Genomic DNA, 15,123 nt, shown 5'->3' with positions numbered 1-15,123 from the left:
TGAGAGGCACTGTGTCATTTTGCGATTCATAATCCGAATAGTCGATTATTCGTTTCAATAATCGATAGATTAATCGACTATCGAAATAGTCGTTAGTTGCAGCCCTAATACTGACCTGCCCTTCTCTGCTTCTCGTTGGCTAGTAGTCCTTAACTAGGAACTGTGCATGTGCAACTCCCAACAAAGATCATTTAGAGACAAGATGTATCACTCCATAGCTAAAACGAACCTTAAACACACAGGGTAAAAAGAGGAGCTGCAGCAATGTGCAGTATGACAAAAATATGTTTTTTGTAAATTAAACCATGTAAACCTTTTCTGGTCCAACCCCTAAATAAGATTTTGAACCTGAAAATGAGCATAACACCACCTCTTTACATTTTTCAACATACGGTACAGATATTGATTGAATAACCTATTAAACCAAAATAAAGCATTGGTTGTCATTAGCAGTGAGAGACACCAAGGTTAAATAGAGAATGAAAAGAGCGCCACCTACAGAAACTCTATCTAAGAGAGTAGACACCACGCTGTTTGATTGACAGGTAACCGCTGGGAGGTCCAGTGCAGTAAAGCCAAATGAGGTTTGAAGATATAAATTAAAAACTGGACGCTTGTAGATTGTTGCCTACAAAATACATATTCCATAATGTGGTGAAACAGGAGCAGAGGGATTAGGGATTAGCAGACGGAGGTGGAATTCCAGACTCCATTCCTCCTAATCTCTCTGCTCCCCTTTTACAGCAACATGCTGTGAGCGTAAACATCCACTGTTACTTCCCCTCCGCAGCCACGCAAGGACTAACAGAGCTTCTGGCAGACTACAACAGGCAGCTGCAGATCACCAGACATTCAACAGCAACAACACAGCATGTGCAGTGTGCTGGCATAAGAAAGCAACACAGTCAAGTTGCCAAGTTAAGGGAACGAGACACCAGGAGGGTTAAAACTTTTAAAATTCAAGTTGATGTATTCATCGCAAGAAAGAGTTCAATATGGATGGCCTGGATTTTTGCCCTTTTGAGTAGTGAGAGAGTAATGTCAGTGTTACTATGTGGTTAGGCTGATGCAGAGCCGGCAGAGAGTCGCTCCCTGTGAGATGTACTTTTCAAAATGACTACAGTTGTTAGCACAATTTAAACAAAGCAAAGTCTTGAGGTTGAAGGTTCCTTCTTGACTTTGGGAACAGCAGCTTAACAAAAAGCAAACCCTGAAGCCGAGACTGGGCAAACAAAACCCTGAAGGAACGTTTCCAGTTAAACACCCCAGCATTATTCTGTGTTTGCAGAGTTGGCATCTTTAAAGGATTAATTGAAGGATGTGAAGGTTAGGGTTATTTAAATCTGGAAAAAATACAAGATGTCATGGCTTGAGTATAATCCTGATTCGCCCATGATGGTGTCAGGTCAGCACGAACTGCAAGCACGTTATCTTGTCAACACATTCTCGATCCCAACTCGCAGATACTGAGGCTTGGTCAAGGCCCTTTGGCGTCGCTTTTATACGCCCTGGGTAGCCCTTTACCATCATTTTTAGACGTTTAAGACTCCGCAGTCAAGTTAGCAACGCTTAGCACAATAAATATGCAACATCCGGGTAAGTACACTTTCAAAATAAAACGCTAGCGCTGCGAAACATTGCCATTCTTAAAAGTTGTGAAACCTTGCAATCTGGTTAAGTTTAGGCAAAAAGTACTTGGTTAGGTTTAGGCAAAGATCATGGTTTGGGTTAAAATAACTACGTACGTCAGTTAACACGTAAGTTAAGTAACGTTAATTTACGTAACTTAACGTAAATAAAAATATTTAGTGTTGACTTTTTGTTTCACATGGGACACACACCCTAACCCTGGTGTGGTATATAATAATAAATATTATATACCACCCTTGACCGTCGAAAACTGACGCTACGGGGCTTCCCCCACTGCGCTGAACTGTGACGCTGTGACAGGTTGATATTTTATGTTGTGGTTTTACAGTTTGAATCATACATCTTAATGATTACATCAAATATGCTTCATGTTTTGTGCTTTTAGGGCATGAATCTTTACAAATCTGAACGTAGGGCTGGACGATATGGCCAAAAATGTTATCACGATAAAAAGTTTCATATCTTTCGATATCAATAATTATCACAAAAAGTATCAAATCGTTTTTTCTTTCGAGGTTAAAGGCTGATTTTTACTCCTGGGTGAAAGTTGAAGAAACCTGATGGTTAATTGTGGTTTAAATATTTCTTTATGGTTCTGCGGCTCAGAATGGAGAACTAATATGGCTAATGTAACACACACAGACATATTCTCTGTTTTCTGAGAGAGGAAGGGGCAAAAGCTTCACCATTTTCTGTTGTGTCCTTCCACGGTGCTACATGCCCATCTGAACCACCTTTCAGGCGCTCTGAGACAGGCTGTTATTGCAACAAGTAACTGGCAGCTTAAATCCCAAAACACCTCCTGTGTTTGTTTTCAAATATTTATTTGGTTTCATTTGATATTCAGTAAAGCCGAGCATTTGTGTCTCTCTGATTTTCCGCTCATGATTTACATGTTGGCTTAGTGCGAGTGCTGAAGGAAGATGACATTTTGTCTCAAAGCTGTCAACTTTGTCTTCAGTCCCTCTGTGTTTTCCTCCCCGGCTTATCCTCCTTTTCACTGCCAGTCCCACAACACTTCCCTTCTCTGATCCCTCCTTCTCACTTTCTTTCTACGTCTCTCCTCATCTCTCTGGATCATTCTTTTAATTTTGCCCTCTGTCTCATCATTTCCACCTGTTTTTTTCCAGGGGACACGAGTGTGTCAGTGTTCAGATAATGTGCCCGTTCAGATGAAGATAATAGGGAATTCAGAAACACTCTTCACTGCTAATGGAACTACATCGCCTCAGGGAAACTGATGAAAGAACGTTTTGCCTTTCAAGTAGAGTTTAAACATTGCCTAGCATTATTATTTCTTTTTCCTGGAATCAACCACTTGTGCTTGATGTAATGCAAATTCTGTCATTTTCAAATGAGATATGTTGAAAAACAGCCCACCCAGTGAGACAAAATGATTGGCCCGGTGAATATATAACTGAGTAATGAATATATTTGAAGCCATCTCATTACAAAAAAATAACCTTTTGCTCATGTGCAGCTCTTTCTGTTCCTGTTAAAATGCTGAACATCAGAATAGATATATTTAGTTTCTCTCTTTCACTGCAAACCCTGATTTGCTTTTAACATTTTTAGACATAAATCTTTAAGGATCAGAATTTATAGCCAAGACAACAGCTCCTCCTCTGTCAAGTTTCTCGCTTTGTTAAGGTTTATTTCATTAAACAGTGTACTGACTAAACTCTTGAAGGGACTACCAGCTTTGCTACATATAGTTGAGGCAGATTTGTGTTTTCTCAAGTATTTCTTTTTTATAAAAGTAGCATCATTATCATAAAATTAATGTGAGAGCCAAGGACATTGATGATTGGTTTTTTTTAGGCCTATTTGCCCCCCATTTTTGTTTGCTTTGTCTTGTTGCCTGATGTTCATGATAATGCTTGATTTGATATTTCTCAAATAGGGGAGACATTTTTGAAATCCTGTTCGCTTTACCCTGCACGTATCGACTGAGCTCAAATATTGTCTATACCCCCCCAGGGGGGTCGTGACTTGGTCCCATGGGGGTCGCAAGAATGCTACTATAGACACAAAAATAGAAAAACAATAACTTAAAAATAAGAAGAAGGACTATAGTTGTGAATGGAATCACTTTTGAGGTGACACTGTAAATATTTTGCACTGTTTAATCCAGTAGGTGGCGGTAATGCCAGCCGCTATAAGAACGCCAAAGAAGAACGCCGATCAGACAGAAAGCGCTTTGCAGGTTCAAAAACGCGAGGCGCACAGCAATGCCTTTTTTTGGTTTAATTTGGAAAAGAACAAAGCGCTGCGTTTTTTATGTTGCTAGGCAACCACCGAATCAGCTGTCCAGTTTTGTATTAATAAATGTAATTAATAATTAATTATTAATAGTATACTGTTTTGCAATAAGTAAGAAATTCAGACATGATACAATATGAGGATAATCAAACTGCAACTAATGTAATAATTCTCTCATTAAGCTTCACGTAGAGAACACAATATTTTTTCCATAGCTACCTCATTGCATTGTGGGACTTGACAGTACAATGAATCTAATGGACTTTTTTGAGTTTACTTAATTTTGTCACATTTCTAGCCTAAAATCTTAGAGTAACTTTCAGCCTTTAGAAACACAAAAGAAACCCTCTATGATGATCTCTTTGCCAGAGGTTTGTGCAGTCGCTCTGGTTTTCAGCAAGTCACTTTAACCAGAAGTTACTAAAGTCTCATCACAATAATAACAGTTTTTTTCTTTTTCTCTAATTCTCCTTACATTCCCTACTTCCATTCCTTCATTCATCTGGGAAAACTGAAATGGAACAATGTTTTTTTTTTACTACTTCTTCTCCCCCCCGCAGGTAAATTCACCTGTATTGAGGCTCGTTTCCACCTGGAGCGTCAGATGGGCTACTACCTGATCCAGATGTACATCCCCTCGCTGCTAATCGTCATCCTGTCCTGGGTTTCCTTCTGGATCAACATGGACGCTGCACCCGCCCGAGTGGGTTTGGGTATCACCACTGTGCTGACCATGACCACACAGAGCTCTGGTTCCAGAGCCTCCCTGCCCAAGGTGAGGACAAATCAAACGCTCCAGTACCAGCTTTTGTAATAAACAAACATAGACTGTATAAAAGAAGTGGACGTAGTCATAGTGATGTCACCCGTTGGTTTGTGGACTGCCGTTTTGAAGCCTCAAGTTTGGCCAATAGGGCGCCGCCATTTTTGCAGCCAGCTGCACCGGACGTGACCATATTTGAACGAGACGGTGAAGCTAACGGCCATGTGTGGAGCTAGCTAGCTTTCTCAGCTAGGTGCATCTGTAATTCACGTTAACTGTCATTTTAAGAGGGCTTATAACTAAATGTACTCACCAGAGAAAGTGAACAGCCGACTACCAATACGTTTTTTCAGTGGCGCCGGTTAAATTTAAACAGTGCCGTGGGTACGAGTCACTCTAGCCTGATTGACAGGTCGCCATGGTAACAACTTGCCAATCACAGATAATCCTGCCTTGAAGCATACTCCATAAGACCATAATTTACTTAATGAACATCATGTTGTGTTGAAAAAGACTTGAAACTAGCGACTGAGACCATAAACTCATCAGGAAAGTGTTTACTGAGGTAATAATTCAGCTGAGAATTAGCGTCATGTTACCATTATTTCTAATGGTACCGGACTTCTTTTTGCAACCAGAAGAGTCGCCCCCTGCTGGCCGTTCGATAGAATGCAGTTTTCCGCATCAAGTCTCTGACCGGAATCTCCCGCTTGTAAACAAAGAAAGAAAATCAAATTAGCTGCTGTCCCAACTTTGTATAAAGTTAGACTTTTTAAAATAAGCAAATTGTCATATTTTATGATTGAACAGAAAAACAAGATTACAATTTGTGGTTGCAGGGAGAGTTGAATGGCATAACTATTTATTGAAGAACAATGTTTATCCATTTGACCAGTACTTCTCTGCAGTGCGTTCACTAGTAGCCTGTCAACCTCGCTGTGATGACAAGAATCTAACTCACTACTGTAGCTCGGTTTGCTTTAGCTTAGCCCACCTAGCTGTTATTTGACAAGAAATAGATTGAGCACGTAACTTCCGATAAAGTAACAAATTTACATTTTTACATGACTGTTTGGGTCTAGTTTAAACAAAAGATACAACATGTTAATTAGTGAGCTTTAAAGATGTTGGCAGATATGACAGATGTATATAATAACAGTGATAAAATAAGTACACAAATAAAAAACATTTGACCAAACAATATTACATATACAGTTAAACTCTGTCAGTATACATTTACGAACCAACATGTCATGTTCCAACAGTTTCACGCTTCACCTTTCTACTTTGGTAGACCACTTTGTCCCATTTTCTATCCAAATGTCAACAACATTTTAAGATAAAGAAAAAAGTACAGATAAAGAATTATTTATTTATTTATTTTTGTTCAGGACCTCATCATATGGTTTGGAGCACAAACGAGACATAACAAATAACAAACATATGGAGTGTTTCCCACTGGACTTTAAGAGACTATGGTGGGTGGGCCTTGGACCCTCTCGGGGGATCCGGGGGCATGTCCCCTCAGAAGAAAATTTTGTATATTTTAAAGTTAAATGCTTTAATTTGGTGCAAAATTAAGAGGCTATCTATGAAGAACTTTGCAATGTTGTGCTCTAATAAACTATTTAATCATAAACCCATTGTATAGCTATAATAAATGTGATGAAACAGCAACAAATGCGAACAAATTTATTAAATTTATCAAAGAATAGAAAATAGAATAAGTCATTTCCCTAACATTTTACTGTTGTTGTTTTTTTTACATTTAATGGACACATGTATTATGACATTTCATACTGCAACACTTGTCTTTGTAAAGAGACAAACTGACAGGATAAAGACGCTAACCTGCCTGTCAACTCGCTCTGGTCCGTTTCAGTTACTATAAAGGCTTTAATACGTGTGTACTCCAAATTTAGGTGCGGCTAGCTTGATCGTCCTCTCACAAACGAGTGACAGAAACCGTTAACGTTAGTTACCTCAAAAAGTTGTCTCAAGTCGGATGCCAACGTGTATGTAATATGTATGGAAGGAACAACCTAATTATGACATAAAGTATGAGGGTGGTTGATGTTTTCTACACCTTTTCACACCATTTCAATCAAACAAATGCAGTGGAAGAGTGGCAGAATACAGGAATAGAAGGGGAAAAGATGAATGTTAAAGAGAATTGGGGTAGGTAGACAGAGAGCTACAGTTTCTGCTGAATAATTTATGTTCAAAACAAGTAAAGGAAAATATAGACATAGAGGAATTATTAGAAAGAAGATGAAAGAAAGGGAAATAGGAAGAGAAATGGGAAGAAATAGCAGATTTGTCATTGCCAAATGTATGTTAGAGTGGAGGGATGAGAGGAAAAGTGGAGGGGAGGAGAATAATTAAAAACAGACATTTAACAGAGGAAGTTCAAGAAAACAAAGATGAGTGAAATAACTTTTAAAAACCAAGAGTAATATTTTCCTGAGGGATTTTCAGATTAAGGAAATACTTAACGGTCAGGCGTTGCGTGAGCCAGTAGGATTGCATAAGTATGTCCAGGGAAGCTGTAATCCCAACACACACATACCTACAAACACACAAACACACAAACACACACACACACACACAGTGTTTGTTGACATTAGGTGCTTCATGCGCTCTAAAAATTGAATAAGTGAACCGTGATTCCTCCGCAGTTCAGCTGTCACAATAATGATCACACAGCACAGCTGAGCTTAAGGTGAACGTACTGCTCACACACACACACACACACACACACACACACTCGTACATCTAAGTGTGTATGTGTGTGATTGATAGCAGATACACACACACTTAACACACGGCTCTTTTCACATGCCACAGAGGACGGCTGCACCATGTCAGGCGAGGCAAGAAAGGAAATGAGGAAAGGAGACGAGGCAGGAGGAGGAAGGAGGACGAACACGAGGAGAAGAAATACTAGATTGTTGACTGTGTTTGGGATTTATTTAGCAAAGCAGAAGATTGATGATGAGTTAATGTTACGTACACAGTAAGTTCTGATACTGTATATACAGGGATGGTTAACTCACCACAAAGTATTGCAGTATGCAGGTAGACAAAATGTATGAACAAGTCTAGAAAAACATAACATCTGTCAAAATGCTACACAATGCAGCTACTACAAAGGTTGGTCCTATCAACTTCAATGCAAAAGAAGCCATATTTACCAGCCTTTAAATAGATTTTTAGCATTTTGAAGCGGTTTCAAAGCAACTTTAGGATCAGAATCATAAATTATTTATTGACAAGCAGTTTTCACATGCAAGGAATTTGCCTTGGTGTTGTAAAAGGTACTAAGTACATTTAATTACCGTTTTACAACACATGTTTGTAAAATGAGATTAAGTTGTATTTTCCTTTTATGCCACTCACAAAAACAAACGTTATATACAAAAAAATATATATACGATAAATGGGTGAAAAAATAAAAAATGCCATAGTGATGCAAATAGTAATCTAACATACACAATTTTGAATAAGGAATGTGCAAATGTTCGTAGTATAAAGAATAAAAGCAACTTCTAAGTATCGGATTACACAATGTCAGCCAGAAAATGGTCCTGATCCTACAGACGATTACACATTAATAAGCAAATGAAATTTTATTTCATTTGTTATGATAAAATGCAACCGAGTCTGCGTCACGAGGCTCACAGAGAAAGATAGGTAGAACAAAAACTGATTTTGCTTTGCCTTCTCTCACCAAGTTCAACGATGTCTACCACGTGTTCTGTAACACTTTCAATGCCATGGTTATTAATATGTCTGATCCCTGAAGTCTGGGCCCTGATGTTCAATCAGGTTGTGACAGACTGTGATTGGCTGGGATTGAACATACTTTAGCTTATTCCTGATTGTAAACATTTATACGGAAAGTTATAAAAGCTACAAATTGGTAGTAAAACAGGAAACCAGGAAATAACTATTTAGAGGCATTATTTCAAACAATTTGGTGTACCCACTCTCTCTCTCCATCTGCTACATTTACTTCAGTTAGTGCTTTACTTTCCTAGAATGCCTTTTAACCACCTTTCAGAGAACGATGCATTTTTGCGTTAGTTGTACAAAGTTAATGTTTTCCAGGTAGGAAGGGGGCCATTTAGCTCTTCTTCACATATTTTAAATTGATTCATGGAAATACAGAGTTCTTGGTGTTTTATAATGTCTGCTTCCATTTGTGAATCTGCGTATGATGCCAGTACATTGTGCTAATTTTATAATTCCATCCAAGCATCTCCAAAATAATACATACAGCAACCAACACTAAACTAAACATTACTTGGTGAAAATAGGTAGGACATCAGTTTGAGAGAGGAAATTGGCTTGCATCCCTGCCTTATGTGTTTCAATACATTTTTTCTGTTTATATAAAAAGGTTTTACGAATTTCACGAATCTCTAAATTGGGGTAATGTAAGAATCCTCTTTATATTCTTATTCTGTTTCTCTCTCTCTGTCTGCATGACCATCAAACCGTTTAGGCCTCAGTGCCTCTCAGCAGCTCTGGGGGGGGGGGATCAGTCGGGCATTCGAAGATAAATGTTTTCATAAGCATCAGACTCTGTGCAAACGAGCCCAATTCACAACAAGGAAGAGGGGCGGTGATAAGCGCTGTGTGTTTGTGAAAGTGATCTAAAGTCATAGTTTAATTGGATTTTAAACGGCTGATTGTGGGTTTTGAGACAGAACAGGGATCTCCCTCTCAGGCTGCACGGTGTAATTGCGTGTGGAGATGGAGAGTTGTAATGACAGGCCAGGGTGAATGCACTTGAATAATGGCACTTGGCGGGTAGATAGCAATCAGACAATGATCCAACCAGGCTTCATTTAGCCCTTATTATCTGGACAGTCCTTACCCTGTCCTTCTCGGATCACAGCTCAGTCTGTATGTAAAATCTGCTGACATTCGACTGGTTTTGTGTGCTTATCGTATCTTGTGTTGTGGCTTTTGGTCCACCTGGCTGTCTGTGTAGTCCCTACAATCTACACATAAATTAAAAACATCATACAATTGTGATCTAAACTCTATGCAGTTAGCATACTTTTACATGTTCATGGAAAGTTATGAGTTTGTGCACTGGTCAACTTCACACCAGATTCCACTACAGCAGTCGAGGCGGTGTCATAGAGAGTGTTTGTCCCATGCTGTGCCTAACTGTTTGTCCTTGCCCCTCCTATAATCACTTTGATTTTGTTTTATTTAGGCAGTAAAATGAGAACTATAACTGAAACTCTGATGCATAAATATAGTTTTGTATTGAGGCCTAGTCCATACGTACAGGGTATTTTTATAACAGAGTTTTTCCTCTGTAGTTGAAAAAAAAAAATTCTGTCTACATGGAAACGCAAAACACGCTATCAAGCGCTGTCAAGAGCATGCCAAACCAACAGGCGGGGATATGACTCTAACCGTAAAGCTATGTTAGCCAATCAGAGCCTAATAAAAAACCGAGACCTCGGTACACTTTCAAACTCTGGTGCTGTTCACTTGTGGTGTGAAAGCAAACGAAACAACCACAGGATTTTATGATAGCGGAGATGTGATCTGAACATTATTTCCAAAGCTGAACCACTAATAAATCCATCTGTCACGGTAAGTGGGTGGTGAAGTAGGTTGTAGGACCCAAATGCAGGACACGAAAGCCAGCAGGAACAGTTCAGAGAAGGGTTTTAATACAACAAAAGGCGAGCACACTTACAAACAGAGTGGCTGATTGACTGAGTCCAAAAACAAAGGCTGTCCAACAGAAATCCAAAAGGGTGAAAACCAGAATCCAAAAATGAGCAGGGTAACAGGGAGACACAGTGAGTAAGGTTGAAGACACGAGAACAAACTGCAACACTGGGTGACAATAAACAATGACCCGACAAAGACAAGACAGAAACACCAGGTATATATACACACACAGGGACTAACGAGCAGGGCGGGAGCAACACAGGTGAAAGACATGAGGCTAATGAGGCACAGGCAGGGAGAGAGAGCGCAGGGGAAAACAGAGACAGACATGCAGAGGGATCACTGGGGTAACAGACATGACAAGGGTTACCGAACACCGAAGTCTCAAAGGGCCAAATACAGGCAGGGCAAAGCAGTTCAGGAGGCCAACCGAGGCGGCAAGAGGTGAACAAATATAAAGGGGCAGACCCGGAGGTCGACCAAGCAGACCAGGAGGGCAAAACAGTTCAGGTGGGCGTCCCGCGGGACGACCCATGAGGCCAGGCAGACCGGGGGGCCACAGAGTTCGGGAGGCCGTCCCGAAGGACGACCCAACAGGCCGGGCAGAACAGGGGGGCCACAGAGTTCGGGAGACCGTCCCCGGAGGACAACCCAAGGCGGAGCTGGTGCCGGTCGGACCACCGACAAGGGACCAGAAGTCGATCGGGCCACCGGCGAAGCTAGTGCCGGACGGACCACCAACTTGGGACCAGAAGTCGGCTGGGCCACCAACGGAGCTGCGGTTGGTCGGACCACCGACAAGGGAACAGGAGTCGGTCGGACCACCGGCAAAGCTGGTGCCGGTCGGACCATCGACGAGGGAACAGGAGTCGGCTGGACCACCAATGGAGCTGTTGTTGGTCGGACCACCGACAGGGCGCAAGGAGCAGGAATCGGCTGGACCACCAACGTAGCTGGTGTTGGTCGGACCGACGACAAGGGACCAGAAGTCGATCGGACCACCGGCAAAGCTGGTGCCGGTCGGATCACCGACAAGGGAACAGGAGTCTGCTCGAGAACAGGCAGGCTGCTAGCAGCCCTAGTGGGCCGGGGATCAGGCAGGCGGCTAACAGCGCTAGCGGGCCGGGGATCACGCTGGTTGCAGACGGGTCGCTGCTGGTGGCCTGGTCACCTCCGATGACCACCACGGGAACCCGAAAAGATGGTCAGGCGACTCCCTTCAAAGGAGAACTCCGGGGGAAGCCTAGCCTCCAGGCTATCGGGCCATAGGCTAGCTGGTCGACTCAGAGCTGGTTGGCTGACTGGTTGGGAACTAGCAGTCCTAGGGCTCTCTGGTTCTAACGCCAAGTCCATCAAAAAAGAGACCAGAGAGCTAGATGTCCAGGAGTCCCCAACCAGTCCGGATGATGGAGCTAACACAGGAGGGAGATGACCAGGCAGGCAGCTAGCAGCGCTAGCCAGCAGAGAATCAGGCGGGTGACTAGCAGGCTGGGTGCTAGCAGGCCGGGAGAGGAAGAAGCCTCCCACCCTGCAGCTAGCAGGCCGGGAACAAGTCCTTTGGGGGTTAGCAGGCTGGGGAACAGACGGCCTGGAGCTAGCAGCACCGGGGACAGGCTGAGGACTAGCAGCGCTAGCCGAGCTGGAGACTGGCGGATCAGGTTGGCGGCTAGCAGCTCTAGCGGGTCGGGGATCAGGCTGGTGGCTAGCAGCTTGAGCGCCACCAGGCAGCGAACCCTCGGGAGTGTCCATTATCTGCTCCAGGTCTCTCTTCATCCGTCTGATGACGACCAACTGCTCAGCCAGGGAGGGGAGATTCAGCAGCTTTAGCTTGCTGCACAGGGTCTTCTCCATGAGGCCATAAACAAACAGTCTGCGGTTCAAGTCCGTGGAATCCAGGATTGTGGAACCTAACCTTTCGCAGGTCGAGGTCCACTCCCTTATATCCTCTGCCAACAATGCTAGATCCGTTGGGTCCATTTGTGGTCGGGTCATTCTGTCACGGTAAGTGGGTGGTGAAGCAGGTTGTAGGTTGGAGGACCCAAATGCAGGACACGAAAGCCAGCAGGAACAGTTCAGAGAAGGGTTTTAATACAACAAAAGGCGAGCACACTTACAAACAGAGTGGCTGATTGACTGAGTCCAAAAACAAAGGCTGTCCAACAGAAATCCAAAAGGGTGAAAACCAGAATCCAAAAATGAGCAGGGTAACAGGGAGACACAGCGAGTAAGGTTGAAGACACGAGAACAAACTGCAACACTGGGTGACAATAAACAATGACCCGACAAAGACAAGACAGAAACACCAGGTATATACACACAGGGACTAACGAGCAGGGCGGGAGCAACACAGGTGAAAGACATGAGGCTAACGAGGCAGAGAGAGAGCGCAGGGGAAAACAGAGACAGACATGCAGAGTGATCACTGGGGTAACAGACATGACAAGGGTTACCAAACACTAGACGACAGACAATACAAACCCCCAAAACCCAACAGACCGAAATAACGCTAACTAAACACAAAAGTGCAAAACACGGCATGGCAGACAGGCAGAGTGTGACAGTATCTGCTGACAGCGACATGTGTTCAGCGATCTTATAATTGATCTGTATAAGCCGCTATGTTTCTGAAAATCATTTTATAAGGTATAGCCTACTTGTCAGTGTGGGTATTTCCCTGATTAATAAGGTTAAAATCTGGTTAAAAATAGAGGGCAAGTAGTATTCAGTTTACCCTGTCAGTCCATAAAAACTGTGTGACAGCGATACCATAGTATACTATATGCGAACAGAATTATTACTGTACATCCTGTTATTATTCATAATAGGCTATGTGGTGGATCTGCTGTCTAGCATTACTAATCATGCTTATAATAAATACAGCGATACAGATCGGAAGCTTTAAAGTGCTGCATAAACTTCTGTCAGTCACCAGAGTTTGATTTCCCCACGTGGGTCCTGATGATGGAGGATGACAATCGCCAAAGCTGTCCAATCAACAAGTTACCTGTACGTCTGTGTAACGTCATGGTTACTTCTCTTGGCTCGTTTGTAAAACTGCAGTGTGAACATGAACCGGACCAGAACTAAAATGCAACAGCGTATAATTTTTTCACTTGGTCCGGACCAAATGAACCGAACTACAGGTGTGAAAGCACCCTAAAATATGGGTGTGTTTAGTGCACAAACTCCTTAAAGACAAAAGTTGACATGAATTTTAGGGATCTGCTACATGAAGAAAATACTTATCAAGACAGTCTGTGGCTGGCTGCACAAGAAACCTTAAAGCATAAACAGTTTCTCATCATTACTTTTGTCGCTTTCTTAAGAATCAAATCAAGATGATCGTATTAATGATTATCAAGTCAGACATCAAGGCTGGTGGGCGATTCATAAAACAACAACGCCTCTAAACAGCTCAACCCAGATGCCACTAACAGTTTCTTTCCCCTTTACAGGTGTCCTATGTAAAAGCCATTGATATCTGGATGGCTGTATGTCTGCTGTTCGTGTTCTCGGCCCTGCTGGAGTATGCCGCTGTCAACTTCATCGCACGCCAACACAAGGAGCTGCTGCGCTTCAGACGGAGGCGACGACACATGAAGGTGAATAATCTCCCACATCTGTGATCCAGTTAAACATTTACATTCACATTGTCTTCTTTTATCTTTCCAGTTAAGTTTTTCTGTGATTCCGAGTAACAAAACGCCTGATAAAAGAAAATGAGACCAGCTTTTGCTGCTCTTCAAATAATTATACATGACTTAAGGATTTGACAAAGATGAATACAGATGGAATTTGAATGCTAATCTTGAATGATCCACACTCTTCCATATGTGCCCTTTAACTTCTATCGTTCAGCTGTTTTAAAAGAAAGGACCTTTAAGAACAAAGAGTAACCAAACAAGCTGTTTTCCAATGGTCAAAAACAAACGGTTCAACAGTTATTTTGTCCGTACACAAGCATCATCTTTATTGACTTGTGTTGTTGTCTCCAGCTAGCACCACAGAAAAGAAACAAATAATTTAAAACCACAAATGTGTTGTTTTTAAGGGATGAGAAGTGGTACCTACTGCAGTTATGGAAATCCTCTGCCGCTGGGCAGCAATGTCCACCTAACCAAGATCTTATATATCATTCATACCTTGCACTTTGTAGAATAATGTAATCATAGATAATTTATTATTACTGCTTAAGCACTTCTGGTTCGATGCTATCTGCATTTTGTTGCTTTGTACCTAGTGACAAGCGCAATGACAATAAAGTTGAATCTAATCTAATCTTAGTTTGTTAGGTGGACATTGAGGCGACGTTCTGCACTGTAAACATCAGAATGCGGTTTGGATTAAAATCCCTGCGCTCTGTCCTCGGGCTCTGAAATATTTACTCCGTGTTTGATATTAGCTTTGTGAGGTGCTCATCACCAGGCAGAAACACATGGCATCAATGTTTCATGGGCGGAGCAATGAGCATGATTAAAAGCTGAGCTGTGGAGCAAACAGAGACAAGGCTCATAATGGATTCATAATGTAGAAGAGTTAAAAAAAATGTTCCCTCTGCTCTGAAACTTTTGTTTGTGGAAATGCATAATTTACAAGAAACAGTGATGAGAGTGTGTCTTTTTCAGGGATGTGTGTAGTTGCACTGAATCCAGCATTTTGATCCCTGTTTCACGGTCAATGTGCTGCATGTCTCTTATTTCTATTTTATTTTTGCCATATTAATATTCCAAAGTAAACATCCTGTC

At 42.0% G+C, this 15,123-nt stretch overlaps 1 protein-coding gene across 1 annotated transcript in view; it reads left to right on the top strand.

Annotated features, from left to right (window-relative positions):
- glra1 (glycine receptor, alpha 1) overlaps positions 1-15,123 on the top strand; it is a 128,820-nt gene that overhangs the window by 90,311 nt on the left and 23,386 nt on the right. Inside the window, exons 7-8 of the mRNA XM_038700391.1 lie at positions 4,473-4,687; positions 13,834-13,980. Coding sequence (XP_038556319.1) covers positions 4,473-4,687; positions 13,834-13,980 — 362 coding nt within the window. The remainder of the gene's footprint in view (positions 1-4,472; positions 4,688-13,833; positions 13,981-15,123) is intronic.

The sequence above is a fragment of the Micropterus salmoides genome, unplaced genomic scaffold, assembly GCF_014851395.1.
Source record: "Micropterus salmoides isolate LMB-PRFRI ecotype aquatic unplaced genomic scaffold, ASM1485139v1 Ms_hic_scaffold_5, whole genome shotgun sequence".
NCBI classification, from domain to species: domain Eukaryota; kingdom Metazoa; phylum Chordata; class Actinopteri; order Centrarchiformes; family Centrarchidae; genus Micropterus; species Micropterus salmoides.
Note: the sequence above shows the minus strand (reverse complement) of the source record. Positions and strands in the feature narration are given on the sequence as shown.